Below are 25753 nucleotides of genomic sequence, written 5' to 3'. Positions count from 1 at the left end.
GACTGTTCTTCAAGGCTGGCCCTCTCAGAACCACCCTGCTCTCACTGAGGGGCCCAAGTGGCTTCTCAGGACCTCAACTGTCCCTCTATAAAGTGGGGCAGGGCTTCTATGCCAAATGACTTCTTTGGCCCTTCCAGGCCTAGTCTAGGACTGTCTGAGATGAGAGCTGGACCGAGCCCCGTGGGCATCAGGTGCCCCTAGTTCTGCGCCTGGAAGAGATTGAAGCCCTCATGGGCCTGTCCCCTGTCTGTGCACAGGGGCTGGGCTGGCTGAACTCCCAGAGCCCTTCCAGCTCCGACATTCCAAAACCCTGTAAGAGAATGAGTAACGGCCAGTTCTGGGTGGGGCCCATAATCTCTGCCCTTCGGAGACCCTGCAGGGGAGAGGGGGGTCACTGGCCGGGTGCCAGGCCTTGTGTGAGCCTGGAGCGCAGCCACCAGAGGACAGGCGAGCAGGCTTCGGGATGGAAAGCCGTGGGCTGGAGGGAATAAAGCATGTGGGTAGGAAACACAATGAGATTCCCTTTGGCTCTGAGCCCTCCCCGGCATGTGGCCTGCACGCAGACCAAGCTGCAGGCGCATGCAGGACAGGGGCCGGGAGACGTCCCCTCCCCAGTGGGGTGGGCAGGAAGCCAGCTCCAGCCTGGCAGCTGAAAGGGCAGAGGCAGTGAAAGGCCACCGTCCCTTCTGGTCCTAAGGATGGACACATTAGAGAAAGGGCAGTGTTATTAGCTGAGGCCCTAGCAGGCATGGGGGCTGTGTGGGACCCTTTACGTGCTTGACCTCTGTGACTCTGTTAACCACCCTGAAAACAATTGTCATTCTCCATTATGCCCATTTCACAGATGGGGTCACTGAGGCCAGAGGAAGCCATGACTCAACCAGTGGGGCCCCAGGTTGGTGAGACATCAAGCAATGTGCTTGAAGCCCCACCCCGGGGGCAGGGGGCTGTTGACGGCTGAGTCTTGGGAATTTGTACATGTCTCAGGCGGGATAACCTCTGTGAATCTTTCCACCCAGCCCCTCGGATGCCAGGAGGGCTCCTGGTGAGAGGAGGGCATGGGTGCAGGGCGTCAGTCACCCCGTCCCTGATGACTTTTATACACTGCAGACTACTCTAAGAGGCTGAGAGATGACCAGCAGCCTCTGTGCTCCCATCCCCACAGCCCAAGGCCCTTTTCTGTTGGACAAGAAACACTGTGCCCTTAGGATTCCCACTCTGGCCCCTCCCCTGCACCCCTTCTACCCAGAGGCCAGGGACAGGCCTGGGAAGCAGCTCAGCCTCCTGGGGTGCCCCAGGGACCCTACAGGGCACTGTGGCAGGTCACCCTCCTGCCCTCCCACTTCAGCCCTCCTACCTCTCCTGGCTCGTCCAGGATCGACATCCATCCTTTCTTGAAGTTGAGCAGATCAGGCTGTGGGGAGACAAGGAGGCAGATGAGTCAGCCAGCAGAGAACCAAAGGAAGCTGGGCAGGAGGGGGTGACTGAGTCTTGTAAGACTGAGGTCCTGGGAAGCCAGGAGAGAGGGCTGAGGGCCCACGTAACCCCCAAATCCAGGCTCCCCAGACACTGAGGCAGCCTTGGCCCCTTTCCCTAACATTCGGCAATCTCTGAGGGCCAAGAGCAGGGGGCCGCCGGGTGACCGGTGCACCCACCACAGCTATCTCAGCTCCCCTCCCACTGACCTCCTTCCTGACCCAGGAATAAGAGAGAGGGGGCCAGAGAACTCCACCTGCAAAGAGACCCTTAGAGAGCTCAGAACAGGCCGCACCAGCAGGCTGAGCAAACCATCCAGTTCCTCCCACTGATGAGGCTCACCAGGAAAACGCCTTAATGCTCCTGCCTACCCCCAACCCAGGGACCCTCCTGTGGTCCCACCAGCCCTGCTCTGCCCTCATCTCCTAGAGATCCTGAAAGATGGAGTCAGGCCAAGGCTGGGGTCAGAGATCCTCAGTTCCCCCCCATCTCTGGAAGGGCTGAGGAGACGGCACCTCAGTCCTGGCAAGCCCTACCTCCCGGGTGCTGCCCAGCGGGGCACGGCCCCGGGGTCTGAGGGCTCCCAGCTGCAGCATGTTCCACAGGGGCAGTGAGCTAGGTATGCCCACCTAGGCCTGCATGAAGAAGCTGCTCATCCAGGCATTTTCTCTGGCCTTGCCCATCTGGTGGGCGTCAGTCACCAGACCCCTCCTGCCGGCTGGGGAGACCGCTCTCTAGTCTAAGTTCTGTCCCTCTGCAGAGTCTCAGCTCCTGCCCACTGGCAGGGAGGAGAGCGGGGCAGGCCGGGCTGGCGGACGGGGAGGAGGTGGCCACCTGTTGCCATGGCTCTGAGCCCGCCTATCAGCACCTGCATCGCAGCCTCACCAGGCCAAGGTGTCTGGTTGCGTGGAGGGAGCAGGCAGCATGACTCGGGGCTGAGCAGCGATGATGACATGACGATAGCAGCTGGACACCTGGAATCCAGAGCCACCTGACCTGGCCACCTCCCCTGACCCGCCTTCCTCCCAGGGAGCCCTTCTGCTCTTCTTCAGGGGGAGGAAGTGGCCTGAGAGGGGCTTGGGCCAGCAGCCTGGACAACCAGAGCCATTCATAGCCATGGCCATGGAACCAGGGGCCCTGGATCTCAGCAGGCCAGCAGCCCCACCCCTGCAATGCACCCCCTCCCTGCATACCTGTCTGAGGGAGGGGACTCGGGCTCTGCTCAGAGCTGGGAAGCCCTGGGGCTGTAGGCCCTGTCTCCCTCCCATGGGTGCCCAGGTCATCCCAAGCTATATTGAAAAGTGGTAGCCATGCTCAGGGCCACCAGGTCACCTGGGTTCACCTCATTCAAACTGGGACCTCCCGTGGCCCCGGGCCTGGCGTGCTGTGGCCAGGCCCCAGGGAAAGCCTGATGAGTCACAATGCACCCTCTTCTATCTCCCTGGTCTAAATTCCTGTGCTTTGGGGGCAGTCTCCACCTCTACCCCCTGGCCCTCAGGAGCCAGGCTTTCTGGGGTCACACGTGGAGCTGGCATCGCTGTGCTGACCCAGGGGAAAGCCCCCAGGAAGGACAAGCAGATGACCTAGCCAATCAGACTGCGTCAGGGCTAGATCAGCCAGAGGCTTCCAGAGCAATGACAGGCTGGGACCCCAAGGGCTGCCTGGGAAGGGGGTCACATCCCCTCCCTGAGCCCAGCTGCCTAACGTGGCAAATGATGGAGAGGTTCTGCCCTCCCCCAAGCTTTGCGAGAGGAATGAATGTGCCACATATGGAGAAGTCTGGTGACCCTCTGGAAGCTGGTACAAACACAGGAACGAGATGGCACGGTGACCTTGGGGAGAAGAGGCTGCCAACGTGAGTTTTAAACCTGCTGGCAGGGGAGGTCCTGCAGTCACCTGAGAACCACCCCGGGGTCAAAAGGTCCGATCACCTCAATCTCTCACGCCGCACCCTCGCCCACAGCTCCTCAGGCCGGCCACCCCCTCCACCTGCAGGAACCCACTCTCTCCTTCCCCTCAGGCGGCCCGCCTTCTTCCCTTTGGCCAAGGCCACAGGTCGGCATGGCCTCCTGCCGGCCTGGACCATCCACACGGCCTCCTCTAAGCACACTCTGGCAGGGGGACCCACTCGGAAAAGCCTCGTGTCACAAGTCTGCTTAAAACCCCCAAGACTGGCTTCAAAACAAGGTCCCGCTCCCTTAGGATAGCACAAAAGTGTCAGTCCACCCGTTCAGCCTGGCCTCCCTCCTGCTTAGGGGGCCCCATGGCTATGTCACTACCCATCCTCTCTGATCCCAATACATCAGGACGCCGGGCCCTCCACATACGCCTGTATCCTGCTCCCGCTGACCAGAACCCCTACTCACGCTCAGACCCTGTTGGAGGGTCTTTACTGCCACCTCGGAGGCCCCCTTCCCAGTACACACCATAGGCCGTGCCAGCTGCCCTCCCCCAGCCTCTGTGGCATCCATGACAATCTTGAAGCCACTTACTTATCCCTCACAGGCTACATAGAGGCACTCACAGGCAGGGACATGTGCTGTTCACCCTCCAGGACCCAAGGCACAGAGAACGTTTGTAGAAATTTCTTTCTTTTCCTTTTTTTTTTTAAGCACCAGGCACTGTTCTAGGCCATGAGATCAACTGTGAATGAGAGCTGTGGCCCCTGCCCTGGTGGGACTCAGGAGAGACAGACAATAAGCAAGAAAACAGGTATATAATTTGCGGCCAGGCAGCAGCTGGGGAAGGAGGCTCGGGGGCGGGCTGCGCCAGCCCGGGTCAGAGGGAGGCAGCTCCCGGGGCCTGTGAGCACCGGCCCACTCACAGCACCTCTGCCACTTGCTCCATGCAGATCCCTGAGGGGCCAGGAGAGAGGAAAAGCTGTGTGTGAAGAAGGCAGAGGGACACTAGTCCCGAGCAGGCGCAGGTCTGCAGGCAGTCAGGATGAACCCAGCCTACACTGTCAGTGGTGATCACCAGCCTCTCCTCTGCCCCAAAACCGTTCATGGCTCCCCAGTGCCCCTGACGGAAGCCCGAGCTGCCTTTCCTGGCCTTTGAGGCCTCTTCCCGGCCCCTTGTCTCACCATTCCCCAAACATGACCGCCAGCCTTTGTCCACACTGTTCCCTCCGCCAGTCCATCTCCACCTGACAAAGTCCTGCACTCACAGGAGGCATCTCCCTCGGGAAGCCCCCTCCCACCAGCGGGGCTGTGCTGGCTGTGCTGTTCCTCCCCACGTGCCCCCACAGGCGCGGCCAGCAGCCTTACCCTGCTCAGCATGTGCCTCCCGGGGAGAGGCAACTGTGTACATTGCTTATCTGGCCCCAGAGAGAACTGGGCCAGACCTGGACACAAATTCTGGCTCAGCCGTGTCACCTGGGGCATGTTACTTCACCTCCCTATGCCTCAGGGTCCTCATCTGGCAGATGGGGAGTTACCACCAACCTTAAAGAGGCAGCTCCGGGAATGTGAAAGCACCCAGGCCAGGGCCTGGCAGGCACCCAGGGGGCAACGCCAGCCCCGCCCCCTGGCTTGGGGTGGGGGAGGCAGAACACTGACTCAGCTCCTCCCCCGACATCCCCCTCTGCTCCCCGCCGGGGAAGGGGAGGCTGCTGACGACAGGAAGGGCCCGCAGGGAGGTGGCAGGATGTGAGGAAGTCCAGGCAGAGGCCAGGTCATCACACTCACAGGGGCAGGGGCCATGGTGCCAATCCCCCGGCAGCCCCGCCCACTCCTGGTCAGGGTCTCCACTCACTCAACCTCCCGCAACCCCACCCTCCAGGCTGTCGGAGCCTCCCTAAGCACTAGTCAGAAACCAAAAGCAGCTCTGCCCCTCCCTTCCAGAACCTCACAATCAAGGAGCCAGACTGACCTAGAAAGAGGTTACCCCTTCCCTTACACTCGGGATAACCTCGGACAACTCACCAAGTCCCCTCCTCAAGCCTCAGTTTATCCGACTGTGAAATGGGGATAATGGTGAACACGGCTGTGCGGTGCAATACGATAACTGAGGCGATAACTTGTAGAGCTCGGGGAGGGCTCATCCCCAAGAGAAAGACAAGCCCCTGCCACCGTGTCCTGGACCCCCACTCGCGGGCTTGCCCCACCCAAGGCCCTAGCGCGGCTGCGACGGGGCAAGCCCGGGAGAACACGGTATCCTGCCGCTTGAGAAACCCCAGGATGGGCTCCCAGACAGGGCGGGACGGGGCGGCCCCTTCTCACCCACCCAACCTCCGGCCAGCGCCCACACGGGTGGGCAGCCTTCCCAGGCCGGGGCAGCGCCACCCATCCGAGCCGGGGAGCGCCTCTCTCCAGCCCGAGGCGAGACCCCAGCCCCGGGCCAGGCCCGTCTCCGCCCCTCCCACGGCCCGGAGCCCCGGGAGCCCCCGTGGGTCTGGCGGCTTGGAGGAATCGGATCAGGTCTTCACCAAGGGGGCTGGAGGGGAGGGCCACCCCCAAACCGTTCGTGACTGGTCCCGCAAAAGTGAGGACGGGGTGCCCGGGACGAGGCGTGCCCATCTCCTCGGGGTGACCTGGGCTTCTGGCCGGGGAAGGGGAGGCCGGCCGGCCGGCCCGTGGGCTGGGGCGCCCGTCTTCCGGCCAAGACCTCCTCTCGCCGCCAGGCAGTGAGGAAGGGGCGGCCGGGCTGGGGCTCGGGCTCGGGCTCGGGCCGCCGTTCTCACCCGGCCGGGGGCGCGCGGGGGCGCCCGGGGGCACTCACCGTCATGGCGGCGCCCCGGGGCGGCGGGAGCAGGAGGCAGGAGGGTGGAAGGCGCTCTCGGGCCGGGCTCCGCGGCGCGGGAAGCCCGCCGCCGCCGCCCCTCTCGGCCGCCTGCCGCCGCTGCTCCGGCCCTTCCCTTGCCCGGCGCTGCCCCGGCCCCTTCCATCCGCCCATAAAACTTTTTTTTTTTCAAACTTCCTGGGAGGACCCGGGCGGGCCAATGGGCGGCCGGGAAGCCGGGACAAACAGCGGCGGGGGCTGCGGGCGGGCCAATGGGAGCGCGGGACGGCCCGGGGGCGGGGCCTGCCGCGACGGGACGGGCGCGCGAGGACCGGCGGATGGGGGCGGAGGGAGGCAGGGAGGCGGGCCGGGCTCCGGCCGCGGGCGCGCTGGGAGGAAGGAAGAGCCCGGCGCGCAGGTGACTCGGTCGGGCCACGGCGGCGAGTGCGGGGTGGGGGCAGCCGGGTGTGGCCCTGCGTCGCCCCGGCTCCGGTTCCCCGCCCCAGCCGCGAGCCACCGGACGGAGCGATGGGTCCACTAGGCCTCGGTGCCTCGGTTCGATGGAGACGTGGGCAAAGCACCCAGTACTAACAACCCAGCGGCTCCCACTCCCAGAGCCCCGCTCGTTACCTGTGATCGACTTTCGTCCTCATCAAGACCTGACAGGGAGGTGTCCTGTCCCCTTCTTGCTAATGGGAAAACGGAGGCTCAAAGAGGTGAGCCGACTTGCCCAAGGTCGCACAGTAAGGAGAGACGGGATTCCTAGCACGAAATCTAAGCACAAAGTGAGTTCTGGAATGGTAAGGCCTTCCCCCGATGCCCTCTCCTCACAAGCAGGTCTTTCTCGGCTTAGGAGTCTCATTTTGGGTTCTTGGGTGCGGGCGCACACCCGTTTCTCACGTTCCCAGAGCACTTAGCAGTTTGTGAGAGGCTTTTTGCCTGCAGGAGCTCATCTGAGCCCTGCAGCAGAGGAAAGACCTTGGTGGAATTTCTTGCTAAATGCATGTGGTAGCTTGTGTGGCATTGTGACTCAAACCGTGTGTTAGCTTAAGCAATGTGCTTAACCTCTCTGTGCCTCAACTTCACCCTCTGTAAAATGGGATAATGCTGTTATCTCATGGGGTTGCTATAGGATTATGTGTTAAATTAAGTAAAGCACCTGGAACAAACCCTTTATCCCCAGGTGGCTAGGGGACCTTAGAATAATTGCCATTTCAATTATTCTGCCATCTCAGTTTGGGGTTCAAAAATTATTGCTGTCAAAATTCTAATTACTATCCACATGTCACAGATACAGAAATGGAGGCCCAGGGAGCTGAAGTTCTTTCCCGGCATTTCCCAGTGGGTGTCTCTCCTCCACCCTGAGGAATGAGGCCAAGGGTCAGCCCACCTTCCTCTCGACATGGCCTCTGGCATCCCCATGCTGTTTTCCCACCCCACCCCTGCACCTCACTCAGGCATCGGTCCCTGGGAGAGGGGGTGAACACACAGGAGACCTCACCTACCACCAGTGCCCTGGCCCAGAATCAGCCTCCTTGCTGGTTTGCTGGCCTCTAGGACGACCCTTCTAGTACCCTCAGCCCAGTGGTGAGACCGCGCCCCTACTCAGCGTTCTTCAACGCTTCCCCAGTGCTAATAGATCGGCTCTACGTTCTTGTTCCAGGGAGTCAGCGCCCGGCGTAATCTGGCCCCTGCCTTCTGTCCTCTGTCATTATATACACACATTTTACATGCTAGGGATACAGGGCGCTGGACAACTGGGAATTCCCAGAATAAGCCAGGTCTTTGTCCCTCGGAGGGGACGGCACATGTTGTTCTCTGCCTGTCTGGAACATTTCCCTTCCTGTCCTTCGTGCCCCAGCACATACACACTCTCTCTCCCCCTCACTCTCCCCCTGTCCCTCCCTCCAAATGTTTGCTTGCCTGGAAAATTCCTCCTCACCCTTCAAGTCTCGGTCCAAAGGAAGCCACAGTGCCCCGAGCGCAGACTTAGAATCTCCTTGGCCAGTGTTCCCCACCTCGACTCCCTGCCCAGTGCTCCCCGCGTCTGTGCATTCCCCCACTGAAGTGATGGCCCCGCTGTGTCCTAACCAGTTACATGGCATTGTCCTCACCAAACTGTGAGCTCCTTGTGGGGAGGGACGGGGCGTTCTAGCTCAGAGGCCGGCCCAGGGCCTCAGCCCACAGTAGGTCCTTAGGAACAGGGGTCAAATGAAGAATGAGCAAATGGAGGAATGACTCCCTGACCACAACTTGCCCTGGAAGGACAGGATGGCACAGCCTCACGGAGCCGGGAGTGAGTTATTAACCAGAGCCACCAAATTTGGGGGTTATCCAGTCTCAAACCATCACTCTATTAAGGATAACAGTGGGAGGCTCAGAAAGGGAGAAGTGGTCCAAAGCCACACAAGTGAGGGATGGAGACAACCCAAGCCCAGGCTTCCTGGCTCTTGACTTTGAACTAGCGTGACTGTCCAGCCTGAGAGAGGTTTGAAGCTGCTCTAGGTGACTGTCGGCACGGCTCCACTGGGAGTTCCACCCCTCAGCTCCTGATTTTACTCATCCCCAGATGAGAGCACAGCTGCAAACTCACCGAGCCTCAGTTGCCACATCTGTCTAATGGGAAAATCCGTGGAGACACTCCGGGCTGCAAGGAGGGCCCAGGGAAATCAGGATGCACAGAGGTGGGGGGCTCTGAGGTCAGCCACAGCAGGGTTCAAATCTTACCTCTGCCCCTCGTGTGACCTAGAACAAGTGATTTCTCCTCTCTGAGCTTCCTTTCCACACCTGTAAAATGGCCAGGATGGACCGTACCTGCTATGCCTAGTGGCGAGGGTTAAATGCATTCAGGCATGCCATGCAATGAACACAGAGCTGAGCACACAGTCGGTGCATAATACATGCTGGTGATCATCCCCAACATCATTATCCCAGAGTTCTTGTCCCCATGTCTCTCTTCCTCTCTCCACCAGGGACTCACCTGGCCCCTCCTGCCAGACCTGCTGCGTGTGGGTGACCTTTAATTACTCTGATAAGATAACTCACGCCCACAGCTTGTGGGTACCACCTGGTCACCCTCGAGTCTTAACCCCAGAGGGCAGCAGAGAGGAGATTCTAATGTGGAGGGGAAGGTTAGTTTTCAGAGGCCCCCACCATCATGGCTCTGTGCATCCTGATTTCCTGAGCCCTCCCTGGAGCCCTGAGGGTCTCCATAGATTCTCCCCGCCAGACAGATGTGGCAGCTGGAGCTCAGTGAGTTTGGCGGCCATCGTTCTCTTATGGAGGAATGAGGAAAATCAGCAAGAGGCTGGCTCCTCTAGACCCTGGCACTGCGGCCTCAGGCAAGTCAACTTATCCGAGCCTCAGTGCCTTCATCTGTAAAATGGGTAGACTGTCTCTAACATGGCCAGCCTAGTGCTGACCCAAAGCCAATGAGGGTACAAGAGTCGGCCTGTCACTGAGAGAAGAGACCCCACCAGCGTGTGGCCCCTGAAGATGGCCAGGCCCCTTCCCTCCCCCTGTGTAGGGGGCAGGAGGGAGCAAGTCACAGCTGCCTCCCCTCCCTGCCCTTGAGGAAACCCCGAACCAGAGGCCTGAGTGTTTACAGCCCTCTCTGGGCAGGGGATGCGTTACGTAATGCCAGATGTTTGTGAAACTGGCGCAGGCCCAGGTCTGAGACACACTTTGCAATCCCAGAGCCCCTTGCAGGCCTTCCCTTCCTCTCCTCCTTCCCCCCAACCTGCCTCCCCTCGGCCTAGTTGCTGACTGGGAGCTTTCGCCTGTGTAGATTATTCACTCACCCCTCACCCTGAGAGCTGAAGACAGCCCAACCCTGCCCTGGCGGTGGGAGATGCTGCTCAGAGCAGGGACCACAGGGCGCCTAGGACTCTGCCGCCATCTCTCCTTTCTGTGCATGCGTGCGTGCGTGCGGGGCCCCAAATCCCTCCCTCTCTCCCCCACTCTCTCTTCTTTGACTAACCTCCCCCTCCCCTACCCCCTCCCCTCCATCCCCGCTCCCACCCCACTGGAGCCAGCCTACCCTTTGCCACCTGAGGACCCCCAGAGACAGCAGGAACGGATTGAACAGCGTGGGACGGTCCCCGGGCATCCGCCATGAGGTCACCAGTCGGCCCTTGAGCAGGCTCCCAGGCTTGCCCTCCGCTGGCCTCTTGTCTGCCTGTCAAACAGGGTCCAATGTTGGCCCCCAGGTCCCTTTTGTGGGATGGGGGCATCCCTGACTACAGCCTCCCCTGCCCATTGTGCCATGCCCCCCTCAAAGGCCCAGGGCTCCCATCTTCCTCCTCTCTCCGAGCTGCTGAGAAAAGAGCCTGTTAACTCGTTCACACTCCATGGTGTTTGACAGGATTCCTGCAGCTGCAGCCTCGAGGACATGCGCTTCACCCCTAAAGTCAAACCCCAGGTGGCCAGCGGGAGGGCGGTGCAGGCCACCGATGTGGGCTCAGCCCGCGGATAGTTTTCAGGTTACTTTGCGTTGGGTTCCAGTGTTAAATAATCAGGAGGTTGAACATATACTTACATACTTCTAATTTCTCTCAAAATATCTAAGGATGGGGAGACTCTGGACCCCTCTTCCCCGTGGCGACAACCATCTGAAGCCAAGGGGTCATACGAGGGCCCCCCAATCGCAAGTCCCCCTTCTGCCTACTCTCCTCACCTTTGCGAAAGGAATGAGTCACAGACTTCCACAGCACCCCCAGCACAGCCCCCAAAAGGCACCCCCTTAGGAGTCATCCTTGTTGGGGAAACTGAGGCCCCAACGAAGCAGAGACATTTGCCCCAAGTCACACAGTAGGTCACTGGCAGAGGCGGGACAGAGTCCAGGTGCCCAGCTCTCCAGAATCCAGAGATTCTCTGGAGGCGGGATGTGAGGCATCGAAGCACAGGTCCAGGGGCTTTAGGGGAAGGCCTGTCCCCAACCCTGCCACCACGTCCCCCATCACAGCCCTGACCGCTAGACCGTGAGCTCCATGCTGGCGCCAGAGCTCACTTCTGGCCCCCAGTTAGGCATGCAGAAGGCGGTCACTAAGGCCATGTGAGAGAATGAATGAACGAGGCAGTTATCAACTGTGTCCGGTCCAGGCTGCCTGGGGGTGGATGGAGAGGTTCTCCATTTGTTGGGACAGCCCATTTTGTGGAGACTAGAGGGGGACCCCTGTACTGCTATTTCCTCTTTGTTCACAAAACTCTGGCTCCAGGAAGTGTGAAGAAATAACCCAGAAAGAGGAAGAGCGACGTTGCTGGAGCCGCCATGAGAGCTGGAAGTGCCTTTCGCGATCAGGCTCCTGTTCCCTCCCACTTCCCAGAGGGGAAGACTGGCCCCCCAAGTGCGTGGAACCCAGCTGCAGCTGCTCGAGGTCATGCAGGGAATCAGCCCAGCCAGGGAGCAGTGGGGGCGGGGGAGCAGGGAGAGGGTCCTCGGCCCTGGGTTCTAGTTTGAGGCCAGCCACCGACTGGCTGAGTGACCTGGACGTCTCCCCTGCCCCTTGTTTCCTCATCTGCGCAGGGAGGGGTCGGGCAGAATCCCACCAGCTCTGACTCGCAGCAGGGCCAGACTCGGGGGCTCCAGCTGCCCTTCAGAGGCTCCCCCCACCCAATCACACCTGGCTTCTCAGGGTTAGGTTAGGACAGGGAACAGCAGAACGGCAGGATGAGGAAAACACAGCCCCGACAGCCGGTCTCCTCCTCCCCGCCCCCCGCTACCCCAGGCCCTCAGCTCTGACCTCACCTCTCTGGAGGCTGAGGGTGATGAGAACAGTCTGTTTGGCAGGTCGTGGGGAAGGGAGGGGCAGAGCAGTGCACTCCAGCTGCAGCCAGGCCTCAGAGCAGCCTCAGTGGGCCCCACCCCCTGCATACATCTCTCCCACCCCAGGACCCTGGAGACCCTCCCGGCCCGGCTGACTGCGGCACCTCCTCATCCCTCTTCAACCAGCTCCTGGAAGCCCTACCCTTTCTCCCCGCCTGGCCAGTCCTCCAGAACCAGAAGGACCTTGCTTTCAGAGACCATAGGGGCCAAACCTCCCTTTGCCCAGGGAAGGACGGTGACCTTTTCAGGGCATCCTAGTAAGTTAGAAGCAGAACCCTGGGCTTTGGGCCCCAGAATCGTCCACCCACCCTGGTCCCTGAGCCAGAAGGTGGTTCTGCTGCCCAGCTCCTCCAGAGCCCCTCTTCTCAAGGCCCCACCAGGCACACAGATGACCCCATGGCAGAGCCAACTCTGGTCTGGATGATCCCAGAGCTCATCTGAGGACCTCCGCCTACCTCTAAACTGATTTCCCTCCCCTTCCCCTCCCTACGGCCCCACACCCACAACCCAACTACCGAGTCTGTCTGCTTCTCATCAGTCAGTGAGTCTTGGCCTCTGCTCGGTTCTGACTCTTCAGGCTCCTCTGGTTGGAACTAGAGATGAGAAAGAACACAGCTTAGCGCAGGCTATTGCCCAGGGTTCTTCCACCTATCCACTTTCTTATCCATCCACTCATCATCCATCCATCCAACATCCATCTAGCATCCAACATCAATAGATCCATGTATCCATTCAACCATTCAACATCCTCTTACATTATCTACCCACTCATCTATCCAACATCCGTTATCTCTTTTATATATCCACCCTCTTTTATTCATCATCTATCCATCCATCCTACATCCTATGTACCCTTCCTCAATCCATCCAACATCCTTTCATCCATCATCCATCTATCCATCCTTCCAACATTCATTCACTATCCATCCATATTCCACAACATTTACCCATCCATGTAACATCCATCCATCCATCCATATTCCACCCAACATTCATTCATCCATCCATTCATCATCCCATCCATCATCTAAGCAATATCCATCTATCCAACACCCACCCTCTGTCCATCATCCATTCGTCACCCATCTATCTGTCCATCCACTCATCTGTCATCCATCCAATATCTATCCATTTATCATTTGTCCAGGGTATATCATCTGTCCACCACTCATTCACACATTTGTCATCTGTCATGCATCCATCATCCATTGACCCACCCATCCGCCATCTGTTGCTTGCATGCACTCAAGCATCCATTTATTCAGTGATCAATGAACAGGCATGTGGTGAGTGAAGAGGGAAGGGAAGAGCATCCTAGGCAAGGGGAACAGCATGTGCAAAGGTAGAGAGATATGGTACAGAGCTCTGCAGCCAGCTCAGCATGTCTAGAGGGTAAATCTGGGGTGGAAGGAAGGCCAGGAGGCCTTGAATGCCATGCCAAGGATTTTCATAGAGGGTGAGCAGCTGGAGCCCCAGCAGGAACTAGTGACTGCCTCTATTGTGTCATCTTTGAAATGTCCTTAGCCACCTGATGCCCCAGCCCCACCCAATCACCATCTCCTAACATCCCAGGGACCCCTGAGCCTCACCATGGAGTAACTCTAGCTGAAGATCCCTCTGCCCTCCCCCCTCCCATTTGCCCAGGCCAGCCTGCAGCGCCCCGGCATCCATTGGGACACAGCCTCTGGCCCTCCCTGAGCAGCCTGTGGCCTGCCTGCCTCCCTAACAAGCCTGACAGCAATTTGGGGGCAGGACCAAGCTGGCTCATCACCACATCTCTTGTGTCTGTGCATTGAGCTAATGAGAGGAAATCAGCAAAAGCCACAGGTAACTAAATACGGGGAGGTGGCTCCCCAGTCCCGCCGTGGGCTCAGAGCCTTGACAACTTCGTGGTCAGAAGCTCGGGCTTTGGATCGACTTGGATCTCTTTTCTCATGACTTATGCTTGTGTGACCCATGGGAAATCCCTGACAAGTCTGAGCCTCAGTTTCCTCATCTATAAAAAGGGAACAGTGGCAGCTGCCTCATGTCTAGTGGAGGCATGTATGACAATGCATGTGAGGCACTAAGCCGGGCCCCACACACTGTCAGCCCTCCCCCATCAGCCATGGGGAGGCGGCACACGTGGCGATGAGCAGGGTCTGGAATAATGAGCAAGAGCCTCTGCGTCATCCCATGGGGCCTGTCAGGGAAGTTGGTCCCATCTTACAGGGAAGACCGGGGCTGAGAGAGGCTGGGTGTCTGAACCCATGGGCTGCGTTCCTGGGGAGCTGAGGCCGAGTTGGTAGGGCTCATGGCCTGCAGGACCCTCCCCACCCACTATCTGCAGAGAAAGGCTCAGATCAATGCTCCGGGCAGCCCTAGAGTACCGCTGACTCTGTGACCCTGCCCCCGGGGCCAGAGGCAGGGAAGGGACTGGGCCTGCTCTGCACAGGGGCCCTCGTGTAAGCAGCCCGTCTCGGCAGCCAACAGAACCCAGGGAGCGTTTAGGCCACCTCTTCTCTGTCCTGAGAGGAGCTGTAGGGGCCGGAGACGGGTAAGCGAGCTGCCCTGGACTTCGAGGAACACAGCAGGGGAGGGGACGTGACCACACTGGCTGCAGTCCCAGGCGGGGTCAGGTAGGAGCCACCAGAAGCAACATAAACCAGGCGTCGTGGGGCCGGGGGCAGGGGAGAAGGCCCTGGGCGGAGCGTCTTGCTGGGGGCCTCAGGGTGATCTGCGCTGAGCAGACCGGGGGTCCACCCCTGCCCCAGCCCTCGTTGTGTGATCTTGGGCAAGCGGCTTAACCTCTCTGTGTCTCAGTTTCCTTATGTGTAAAGAAACAGTGCCTTTCTCATCAGGTTGCGTTGCTATGGAGATTAAATGAGAATAGCCACCAAACATTCAGACCAGGGCTTAGCGCATAGTAAACGCTCAAAAAAGTGTTGGTCATTGTCACTGCTGTGCAGTGCGGTGGTTGGGAAAGGTTCGGGTCAGGAGGGAGGGTTGGGCCTGAGCCTTGGGGGTGTGCAGGAGCTGAAGGGCTGACGGGAGAGCTGTCTAAAGACACTGGTCTGGGGAGGGGCTGACTTTCAGGCTGCCCGTAGGAGGTGAAACGGACTTACCTCCCACTGTGTCGAGCTGGGGCCCTCTGCAGGGCTTCTGCTCCCCAGCTGGCCCGTCTCCTCCAGACCAGCCATAGCCAAGGCCTCTGGTCCACTGGTCACTTTGCTCTTTGGCCACTGGGTGGAGATGCAGGCAGGGCTGGGCGGCTGGGCCAAGCTCTGGGGCCACTGCCCAGGGCTGTGTCCATTGACTAGGGTGGCCTCAGCCCAGCCTTCAGGTTGGCCGTGTTGCTCTCGCTCCAGGACGCCCTCTGTGCCTGGGAAACCCACCTCTGACCCCAAAGCTGTGGCCAGGCCACCCCAGTGGCCAGCTGGGTCCTTTCGGGGCAGCTGGGCCTGCAGGAGCTCTAGGAGGCCTTCCCAGTCCAGCCTTGGAAGACGGGAAGTGAGCATCGGCTCCTCCACACGGGCCCAGGCCTCCTCTCTGGGTGCCCCAAGAAGGCCTACCAGGTTCCTCCAGTCCAGCTCAGGTCGCCACTCAGGGCCATGCAGGTGTGGGCATGTTCCCTCAACCCCCCCATCCCTGGCAATAGGCATCTCGGGCTTCCAGGATTTCGAGAACTCTGCTGGGCCTGCCCTGGAGTTCTCTGGGGGGCTCCCAGGCTGGTGGGGACTAGACAGCTCCTGCAGGCTGCCCCAGCCCCTCTGTGCTGGCCTGTCCGGGGGCTCCTCCCAGGCCTCTGATTGCCCCCTGTGGCAGGTGGGGCCACCCAGCTGCCCCCAGCTCTCCTCAGACTCCCTGGGAGGGCCCCTGTGTGTTCCCTCCGGGGCTCTGGCAGCTCCCCAGCTGGGCTCCCCAAGTCCTTGCCAGCCCCCTAGGCCCAGGTCCTCCTCCTGGCTGCTCCAGCCTCTCTCCAGCTGTCTGTGAGGGCCCCGGGATCCTGGCAGCTCCTCCTGACTCCGCCACCCCACCAGAGGCTGCCTTTGGCCCACCCGGCCACTCTCCGGAGGTCTCTCTGTCCGCTGCTGCCTCTCGGGGGTCCTGGCTGATGTCCTCGGGGGCGGCGAGGACCCCTGGAGCCGCCGGTCCCCCTCAGGCCGCCTCTCGGGGCTCCTGGGACGAGGGGGCTCTGCTCGGCTCCGCTGGGCTGGTTCTGCCTGCTTCACAAGGGGCTTGGTTACCTGAGGATGAGGTGAGGGGGTGGGTGAGTCTCCAAGACCCCAACTGGGTGGCCTCTGTCTAGGAGGGTGGGAAACTCGGGACTTAGCCAGGCCCCAGGGGGAGATAAGCTGTGTCCTCCCAGCAGCCTGGACGAAAGCGGGTGGAAAAGTACCCAGGTCTCTGGAGTCCTCCCTGGGAGGGGGTGGGGGGTCAGCTCTTCCCTCTCACCCACTTTCCTCAGTTCCAGAAAGAGATCTGCAAAGAGCTGCTCACTTTCCCCGCTTCCCCTCCCTACAAGATACTGATTCCAACCTGGGCTATCAGGTGCCGGAATTTCCACCACCAATACTCCATTCCACTGGGTCGGGCCTTGCCCTCTAAAACTTTCTTTAAGAAGACAAATCCCCACCCTGGAAGAGATGGCCCTTAGAGCTGGATTGAGCTATCTGAGGCTTTCCCTGAAACCTTCTCAGGATAGCAGGTACCTAATAAAGGAAGGGGACAGCATGGAAGGGCCATCTTCAAAGGACGAATTTGGGGTCCTTCTCAATTTGCCAAGAGCTGCTGGCTGTTTGGAAGAGGGGGGAGCCAGACACCCAGGATTGGGACTCTGACTCCTTCATAAAGGACCTCCCTTCCCAGGACCCCTGCCTGGTACCTGGGGAAGGGGAGACACAGGGGCCCACTCCTTGGGGGCTGCAGGGGCCCGGGGCAGGCTCATGGTGCTCACCTCCCTGCTGAGGGCAGGGCTGGACTGTCTTCGGAGAAGTTGGCTCTGACCTTGGCCGGGCCGCTGTGACCGCCCCTCCTGCCGGGCCTGGAAGGCCCCCGGTGCCTCGGACTTCCTATGAGCAAATGCAGCCGCCCCTCTGAGGGCCCTTGGGGACCGTCCCACGCCTGCCATCCCAGTCCTCTACTCACACCCCCAAAGGGAGGAGATGTGTGAGATCCAGGGACCCACCATAGGCTCATTGAAGAGCCCTAAGTAAGGGATGATCCTCTCAGGGCCTCAGTTTCCCCTTCTGAAAAATGGGGGAAACTGCTCTACCCTTCCTGCCTCATGGGGCTGTTGTGAAGATATGAGAAAGGGGGTGAGCAAGGTGGGGGGCTCTGTCTTGGCTGTGACCGCCTCCTGTCTCACTTGCTACTTCCTATCTCTGACCGCCACCCACTAGCAGCCCATCACTCACCCCCAGACAAAGGTCAGACTGGTCCTTGCGGGAAGTAAGATTTATTGAGCACCTACTGTGTGCCAGGCACTGTGCACACAGGATCATAATGGCAGACGTTCATTGAGCACTTCCTGTGTTCCAGGGGCCAAGCCCGTGACCATCTCATTTCATCTCACACAACCCACGGGGTGGGGATGGGAGATGCAGAAGGCTCCATGCCCCTATGTTCCATTCTTTCTGCCCTCTTCCTGTCCGATTGGTAAGTTTTGGATTTCACAGGCCCACCATTTACCCCTCCATACTGACTAACAGGATTCCAGCATTTAGCCTGAAAACTCTGGGCCATGCTAGCTGTTGGTAAAAGAGCTCTCAGCAAGATCAGAAGGAAGAAACATCCCCGCTTCCCCGACAATTCCAGAAAGGCCATCGTAATCTGTCCATGCAGATGTCATCCTCAGACACCCGGACTTCAGGCGCTGTTGCCACGTGCGCCAAAGATAACCTCTGAGCTGTAAAAAGTCCCTGGTTCCGGGTAGCTGTCTTGCCTAGTAATTGGTTGCCATGGTTATTAATATTCAACATGACATCTCTGTTGAAAGGTAGGCACACCAAACCAAATCTGGGCCCACGTCTCTCCCCTCCTGTGTGTAAGGGGGTCAAGACAAAAGACCTAACCACTCCACTGGAGATCCACGTCAACAGGGTCGGAGCCTGACTTCATCTAAACCGACAAACGGAGATGCGCCTCTCGTGGTTGAACTGAACCAGGAGAAGCCTGAAGAAGACACCTCAGTGCTGAGCCCTGACCGAGCCAGCAAAACGGGAAGAAAGAGGAATCTCTACGCAGGTCTCAGCAATCTGCCTGCAGCTTGGGAAACCCTACGGGCTTTGGAGAGTAGAAAAATTACGGGTTTGGGGTTTGTTGTTGTCGTCTCATGGCTTTTCCAATGTTGTTAGAATCGGATGCGTAAATGAGATCAGTTTTTAGCAGTTCTTAGCAGCTGACTCACGGGGAACCACAGTTGCAGCCGCCTGATCAGGTTCAACTTTTAATCTAATTTGAAGTGAGGGCGGTTCCTCGCTCCGTGAGATCTGAGGCCTTAGAGTGAGTTCTCCCCAGAACAGAGCATAGGAGCCTTTATAAAGCAAAAGCCCCGAATGTGACTGGGGTGGGGGTGGGGGTGTGTGTGTGTGTGTCAGGTAATGGAGGAAATACTCAGTACAGGGCAGCGAGGCAAATGTGTGCTCTCTCCAGGGCAGCGAGGCAAATGTGTGCTTTCTCTCGAGTGGATGCATTTTCCGTAGAAACTCCAGCTGGCTCAGTGATCCTTCTGGGAATTTCCCCCCTCCATGTGGAATTGAGAGAGAAGAGGGAAGGACTCAAGAAGATTCTGAAACTCCTCCAGAGACCCAACCCTTCTGCTGCTGAAGCAACTGTGTCCCCTGGGCCACCTGTCCCTAAAGGTTGGTGTGGCTGCAGCGAGGGTGACAAAGGAAATGCGTTTCCTTTGGAAGCTTGGATGAGCTCTTCCACCTCCAGAGAGTATTAAAGGACAAAAGCTGTCAAATCTAGCAAATTCCATGAAGGCTCTGTTTTGAATTCAAGAGACTACGAAATGCTTATATGACTCTAAGATAAGAGATCCCAAAGGCATCTGGGGGGGGAGGGGGCCAGGGAATGAAGATATTAAGCCAAAATTCCTAATGCTTTAATGTGATTTTTTTGAGAAAAAATTTCCAGGCTCAGTTAGAATGATGCTTGCACAAAGTAGATGCTCAATAAACACGTGTTGAATGAATAAGTGGGAGAAGATCAAAGGCAGCTCTCCAGCCACCCACTCATAAATTTCAGTCTGCCCCTTACAGATACTGAAATAGGTTTTAAAACTTCATCTTCAGAGGACGAATGGTTTTCTACTTGGAAAAAGTGCCAGACAAGAGGAAGAAATTTAATTACTCAGTAGAATTATAAAACCTTGGTTAAAAGGTAAATAATCTACTTCACCAAAATGTATACATTATATGCAATTATTTGTATATCAATTATACCTCAAAAAAAGCTTTAAAAAAGTAATCTAGTTCAAAGAGAGTAAAATAAAATGATTAGAAATAACTGTGTAAAAACAATTAAATGGTTAATGAAAGTATAAACATATTCTGGGCTTGTATTACAAACGCTTTCTCTCTCTAAAAGTTATCCGTGTAAGAAAAAAGAAGAGATAAGGTTTCTCCTGCAGATTCAAATCTAAGAGAAAACGTTGCCTAAGGGACAAGAAAGAGAGGAATTCTAGATGCAAAATATTAGTAAAATTAGGTTGTCGTGATGGTTGTACAACTTGGTCTCGGTAAAGACACTGTAATTCACTGAATTGTGCACTGAAAGCTTTGAGACTTCCACACCTACTTTTCTGCCGTTTTCTTGACTCTAACTAATGGAATTCCAGTCCTGATCCTCGAAAACTCCGAGGCTGGAACTGCTGGAGAAAGAAATCTCAGCCAGATGGGGAGGAAACGCTTCCCCTCCCCACAGCTGTGGAACAGCAGATACTCTGCTGAGTCCTAAACCGCCTTGTCTGAATAGTGCTGCTGACCGACGGACTAGCCAGATACCTGGACTTCGGCATTGTCACCAGGTCCCAGGAAAGTCACATTTCACCTCTAAAAAGTCTATAATTCTGTGAGTTCTCCTGTTTAAAATGTGTGGCTCTGGCCATATGTTTTAAGTTGACATCTCTGTTTCTGAAACGCATGGGCCGTGTGAGTTTTCTTTGTTAAGCCAGAAAAGAATTGTGGGCACTCTCTTCTCGCATCTCACGGGAGGAAGAAAAAACAAAATAAACCTGTGACTCTAGATCAAAGGAAACTAATGTACTAATGCTCTCCCCATTTTACAGATGAGGAAACTGAGGCTCGGGTGGGTTAAGTCACTTTGCCAGGTCGCACAGCTTGGGGAGTGGCTTTGACCCAGGATTTGAACCCAGTCTGCTTGACCCTGGCCTTCGCTACTAACCACCAGGCTATGCACAGCATCACTTAATTGTCAAAAAACCCTCCTAAGATGTGGATACAGAGAGATGAAGTGACTTGCCCAAGGTCACACAGCCAGTTAGTGGCAGGGCGGGCATCTAAATCCTTTCCATAGGGCAACCTAAGCCTGTGAATCATCCACCTGTCCCGGGGCCAAGACTCCTCCCCAACCCACCTGGCTGACCCCGCCCTGGGCTCACCTGCGCTCTTGCCCGAAGAGGCGCTCCACCTCCGCGCGGCCAGGGCTGCGGGTGCGGCCCCCACTGCTGCACTGGGGCCCTGGATCCCTCTGCGCCAGCCTCCTGGGCGGGGGCAGGTCAGCCAGCATGGTGTACTCCTCCCTCTCCAAGTTGTGCCTGGTCTCCCCAGGGGGCATGGAGCTCCGGGAGCCCCCCGAGCTGCCTGGTGGAGGTGAGGGTGCCAGAAGTGCTAGGTCACTGGGTGGGTGGCGAGGTGGGGACGAGGCTCGAGGTGCATCTCGATGCCCAATGCACACTTGTGGGGGCAGCACTGGGGAGCCACGCAGAGAGTCGGTGGAGGGGGCCAGGCTCTCCATACTAGTCCCGGGGGGGTCCTGGAAGAAGAGGGAGGGCTCGGGGGCCTGGCGTGGTGGGGACGAGAAGGAAGGTGCATCCCGGTGCCCAATGCACACAGGGGTGGGGATGTGGGGGGGTTCATGCAGAGAGTCTGTGGAGGGGACAAGGCTCTCGGTGCTAGCCCTGGGGAGATCCTGGAACAAGAGGGAGGGCTCTGGGGCCTGGCGTGGTGGGGAGGAGGCCCGGGGTGCATCGCGGTACCCAATACACACAGGTGGGGGGAACTGAGGAGGGGCATGCTGGGGGGACTGGATCTCAGCATCTGAAGTGTCTGGGAGGAAGGGGAAGGGATCGAACTGGGTGTGGCGGGGGGGTGAGGAAGCCCAGGGGGCGTCCCGGTGTCCAATGCATACGGCTGGGGGTATGTTGGGGGAGTCGTAGTGGGGCGACTCACTCTCAGATGCGTGGGGGTCTGGGAAGAAGGGGAAGGGGTCATGTTGCAAATAGCGAGGAGGTGAAGAGGCTCGAGGGGCATCCCGGTGCCCAATGCACACAGCACATGGAGGCTGGGAGGGCTCAGAAGAGGTCTGGGGTGCCCCATGGGTAGCTGGGTGCAGAAGCGTGGAAGTCCGGGGGGCACTGTGGTGGCCTGGGCCATGGGAGGAAGAAGTGGCCCGAGATGATGAGCTGTGCTGGGTGGGACCAGAGGAAGACTGGAGTGGGTCACGCTGGGCTGGTCTAGCGGGAGATGAGGCCTGAGGCCTGTCACCTTGGGTTGGCCGGAGGGCAATGGATGCCCAGGGAACCTCACTTTGCTTGGAGCGAGATGGGGAAGAGGTTCGGGGGCCATCACTCGGGGTGGGCCGGAGGGGAAAGGAGGCCCAGGGAATGTCTTTGTTAGTGCGATGGGGAGAAGAATTCCTAGGATTGTTCTGTTGAGTGGAACGACGGGGAGATGATGGTCCGGGATTGTCCTGTTGGGTGCAGCACTGAGGGGAGGAAGATCCAGGGTTGCCCTGCCAAAAGGAAAAGGATCGCGGGTTGTCCCGTTGGATAAAAGAGGTTCTGAGGTTATCCCATTGGGTACAAGAGGTTTTAGGGTTAGCCCGTTGGGTAGAAGAGGTTCTAGGGGAGTTCTGTTGAATACAAGAAGTTCTGGGGTTGTCCCGTTGGGTGGCTCGGTTGGGAGAGGAGCCTCTGGGGTTGTCCCGTTGGGCACAGGGTGTTCTGGAGCTTTCTCGTTGGGTGGCTCGGTTGGGAGAGGAGGCTCTTGGGTTGTCCCTTTGGGCACAAGTTATTCTGGAGCTTTCCCACTGAGTGGGTCGGTTGGGAGAGGAGGCTCTTGGGTTGTCCCGTTGGGCACAAGATGTTCTGGAGCTTTCTCGTTGGGTGGATCGGTTGGGAGAGGAGGCTCTTGGGTTGTCCCGTTGGGCACAGGGTGTTCTGGAGCTTTCCCACTGAGTGGGTCGGTTGGGAGAGGAGGCCCTTGGGTTGTCCCGTTGGGCACAGGGTGTTCTGAAGCTTTCCCACTGAGTGGGTCGGTTGGGAGAGGAGGCTCTTGGGTTGTCCCGTTGGGCACAGGGTGTTCTGGAGCTTTCCCTCTGAGTGGGTCGGTTGGGAGAGGAGGCTCTTGGGTTGTCCCGTTGGGCACAAGATGTTCTGGAGCTTTCTCGTTGAGTGGATCGGTTGGGAAAGGAGGCTCTTGGGTTGTCCCGTTGGGCACAAGATGTTCTGGAGCTTTCCCACTGAGTGGGTCGGTTGGGAGAGGAGGCTCTGGGGTTGTCCCGTTGGGCACAGGGTGTTCTGGAGCTTTCCCACTGAGTGGGTCGGTTGGGAGAGGAGGCTCTTGGGTTGTCCCGTTGGGCACAGGATGTTCTGGAGCTTTCTCGTTGGGTGGATCGGTTGGGAGAGGAGGCTCTTGGGTTGTCCCGTTGGGCACAGGGTGTTCTGGAGCTTTCCCTCTGAGTGGGTCGGTTGGGAGAGGAGGCTCTTGGGTTGTCCCGTTGGGCACAGGGTGTTCTGGAGCTTTCCCTCTGAGTGGGTCGGTTGGGAGAGGAGGCTCTTGGGTTGTCCCGTTGGGCACAGGGTGTTCTGGAGCTTTCTCGTTGGGTGGCTCGGTTGGGAGAGGAGGCTCTTGGGTTGTCCCGTTGGGCACAGGGTGTTCTGGAGCTTTCCCACTGAGTGGGTCGGTTGGGAGAGGAGGCTCTTGGGTTGTCCCGTTGGGCACAGGATGTTCTGGAGCTTTCCCTCTGAGTGGGTCGGTTGGGAGAGGAGGCTCTTGGGTTGTCCCGTTGGGCACAGGGTGTTCTGGAGCTTTCCCTCTGAGTGGGTCGGTTGGGAGAGGAGGCTCTGGGGTTGTCTGATTGGGCACAGGATGTTCTGGAGTTTTCTCGTTGGGGAGTACACGTAGGAAAAGAAGTTTGAGGGTTGTCCTGTTGGGTAGAAGAGGTTCTGGAGTTGTCTTCTTGGGTGGCTTTGGTGGGAGAGGAAACTTGAGGATTGTTGAGTTGGGTGGACGAGGTTCTAAGGTTGTCCCGTTGGGTGGTTCTTGAGGGAGAGGATCCTCTGGGGGTGTTCCGCTGTGTGGAAGAGGTCCTGGGGACGTCCTGTTGGGTGGATGAGGTTCTGGGGTTGTCCCGTTGGGTGGTTCTCGCGGGAGAGGAGGCTGGGGGGGTATCGAATTGTGTGGAAGCAGCCTGGGCAACGTCCTTTTGGGCAGAACGATGGAGAGAGGAAGCCTGCGAGGTGGCACTTCGAGGTCCACTCTGCGGTGTTCCAGAGGCAGCCGGGTTTAGCGCTGGCTGATGCCGCTCCACGGAGAAGTACCTGCTTTCTCCCCGGAGCTTCGCCCAGTGCTGCCCAGCGCTTCGGCTCCCACTGCCAGTGTCTGGAAAGGGCAGAGGGAGGTTGAAGGTAAAGGGAGAGGTCCAGGCAGCTCTCACACCCTATCTTTCTTTGTCCCCTGGGACAGAGGACTGGGGCAGACCCTACACCCTCTTCTGAGAGGACTCGCCGTCCATAGCGGGTGACTCCACCCCCTTGACCAAGGCACACTGGAGGATTCAGACGCCTCTCTCAAACTGAGGCTGGGAATTTGAAATTGAAACCCAGGCTGACTCAATCACTGGGAAGTGGACTCCAGAGCTGGAAGGTGACATCGTCTGGGGGTCCATGGACAAGTCAGAGAACTAGCAAGCTCGTAGAGAGCAGTTTTGACAATAGCCCGGGGACGCCAGAGAGGGAGAGGTGGATCTGGAGGCAGCCACCTAACCACTTTCCATTCTCAGTTCTACTTCCTGCAGCTGGATTCCCAGAAATTCTCCCGTCTCTTCTCAGGAGCCTCTTCCATGGGGGATAGCTCTGGAAAGCTCCCGTGCCTCGTACCCAGAGGCCCTGCCCCGGAGGGTGCGCTCAGGGCCGCCACGAGGGGGAGATGGGTGCAGAGATGGCATAGCCTCTGGTGAACGGGCAGCACTGGCCTCACCTGGGAGTTTGCTAGAAATGCAGAATCTCAGGTCCCACCCTGGGCATCACAACCCACATTTTAATAAGATTCCAGGTGATTTGCATGCACATACAGTTTAAGAAGCCCTGGTCTAAGGGATTAAACAGTGACCCCTTCACAACTCCCATCCCCATGAAGGGGCCGCCATGATGGTGGTGTCACCCTCCAACCCCCTCAGTCACTTGGTCACCGAGCATGTGGTGGCTATAAGTTATTTGCATGTCCCTGGGCTGCAGCTTCAGGAGAGAAGTAAAGGGTTTTGTGGCCTCATCTTGAAGGAGCTATGACTGTCTTCATTAAAGGCCATGTTTAAGATTCTCTCTCCTCCCCCTTTGAAACTTCTGCCTCCTCCCACCTTCTGAGCTGGCGTCACTGAAGTCTATATTCCCAGCACCTAGCAAGGAACGGGAACCTATCACGTGGCAGCGCTTAAAATTTGCGTTCTTGTTGCCTGATGGACGATGCCCCACGCGGTCCAAACCTGCCTGCTTCTCTCATCCGCCTCCTTCTCCTTCCCCACCCTCATTTCTCCCCTGGGTCGTTCAATAGCCCCCAACATATGCCCTCTGGGACCGAGGTCATCGTCCCATCCAGGGAGATCCTTTCCAAGACACCCCTAGTTAGATGGCCCGTGCTTACAAGGAGAGACCGAAAAGCGACCACAGATTGGAGGAGACCAAGGAGACACAGTGACAAACGCAACATGCGATCATGGATGGGGCCCTGGACCAGAAAAGGGACATTAGTGGAAAGACTGGGGAATCCCAAAGTCTGGTTTAGTTACTAGCATTGGACTAACGTTCAGGTCTTCATTTTGGTACAGTTATGTAAGACGTTAACGGAGGGGAACACAGGTGAGGGTGGAATGGAAACGCTCTGCACTTTCCTGGCAACTCTTTCAGAAATCAAAAATTATTTCAGAATAAAAGGTTGAAAAAACTTCAGGGGGTCCCGACTTAGAATAAAATCCACTTAGAATAAAATCCAGGGATTTCCCAAGGCTGGCAAGGCTCCCCCCGCCCCCACTGGCCTCCTTGCTCCATGTGGGTAGGGCCTCAGCTTTTTGCTTTCCGTCGTGTCTCCTGGGCTCCGGAACGGGCCTAGCAAACCCTAAGTGCTCAGTAACCCTGTGCTGCTGCCCTCCTGCTCTGAGTCCTGCCTTGTGCTGGAGTCTTCCCCACCCCGTGAGCACGGAGCTGGCTGAGACGGGGCTGCCACCGGTCCCAGGAGCCCGCAGCTGGGTCAGTGCCCCCAGCCCTGGTTTCTTCCCTTCCCACCCATCTCAAGC

General features: G+C 58.0%; 1 protein-coding gene and 1 long non-coding RNA gene across 5 annotated transcripts in view; one reads left to right on the top strand and one right to left on the bottom strand.

Annotated features, from left to right (window-relative positions):
• The window catches only part of TRIOBP (TRIO and F-actin binding protein), a 54746-nt gene that overhangs the window by 16132 nt on the left and 12861 nt on the right, over positions 1–25753 (bottom strand). For 2 of the 4 annotated variants that reach the window (XM_070254440.1, XM_023635311.2), the window contains exons 1-2: positions 6196–6384; positions 1358–1414 (exon numbers count right to left, since the gene is read on the bottom strand). In XM_070254440.1, coding sequence (XP_070110541.1) covers positions 1358–1414; positions 6196–6369 — 231 coding nt within the window. In that variant the 5' untranslated portion in view covers positions 6370–6384. Of the gene's footprint in view, positions 1–1357; positions 1415–2012; positions 2257–6195; positions 6385–10234; positions 10373–12534; positions 12613–15123; positions 16246–16955; positions 17071–20624; positions 23848–25753 lie in introns of those variants that run through there. The other 2 variants (XM_070254443.1, XM_070254441.1) reach the window with 2 other exon arrangements.
• On the top strand, positions 11416–14899 carry LOC138921267 (uncharacterized). Its single transcript, XR_011433703.1, has 3 exons — positions 11416–11570; positions 12086–12276; positions 13664–14899. It is a non-coding gene; the product is annotated as an uncharacterized lncRNA (long non-coding RNA).

This window comes from Equus caballus, chromosome 28 (genome assembly GCF_041296265.1).
Source record: "Equus caballus isolate H_3958 breed thoroughbred chromosome 28, TB-T2T, whole genome shotgun sequence".
Lineage (NCBI taxonomy): Eukaryota > Metazoa > Chordata > Mammalia > Perissodactyla > Equidae > Equus > Equus caballus.
Note: the sequence above shows the minus strand (reverse complement) of the source record. Positions and strands in the feature narration are given on the sequence as shown.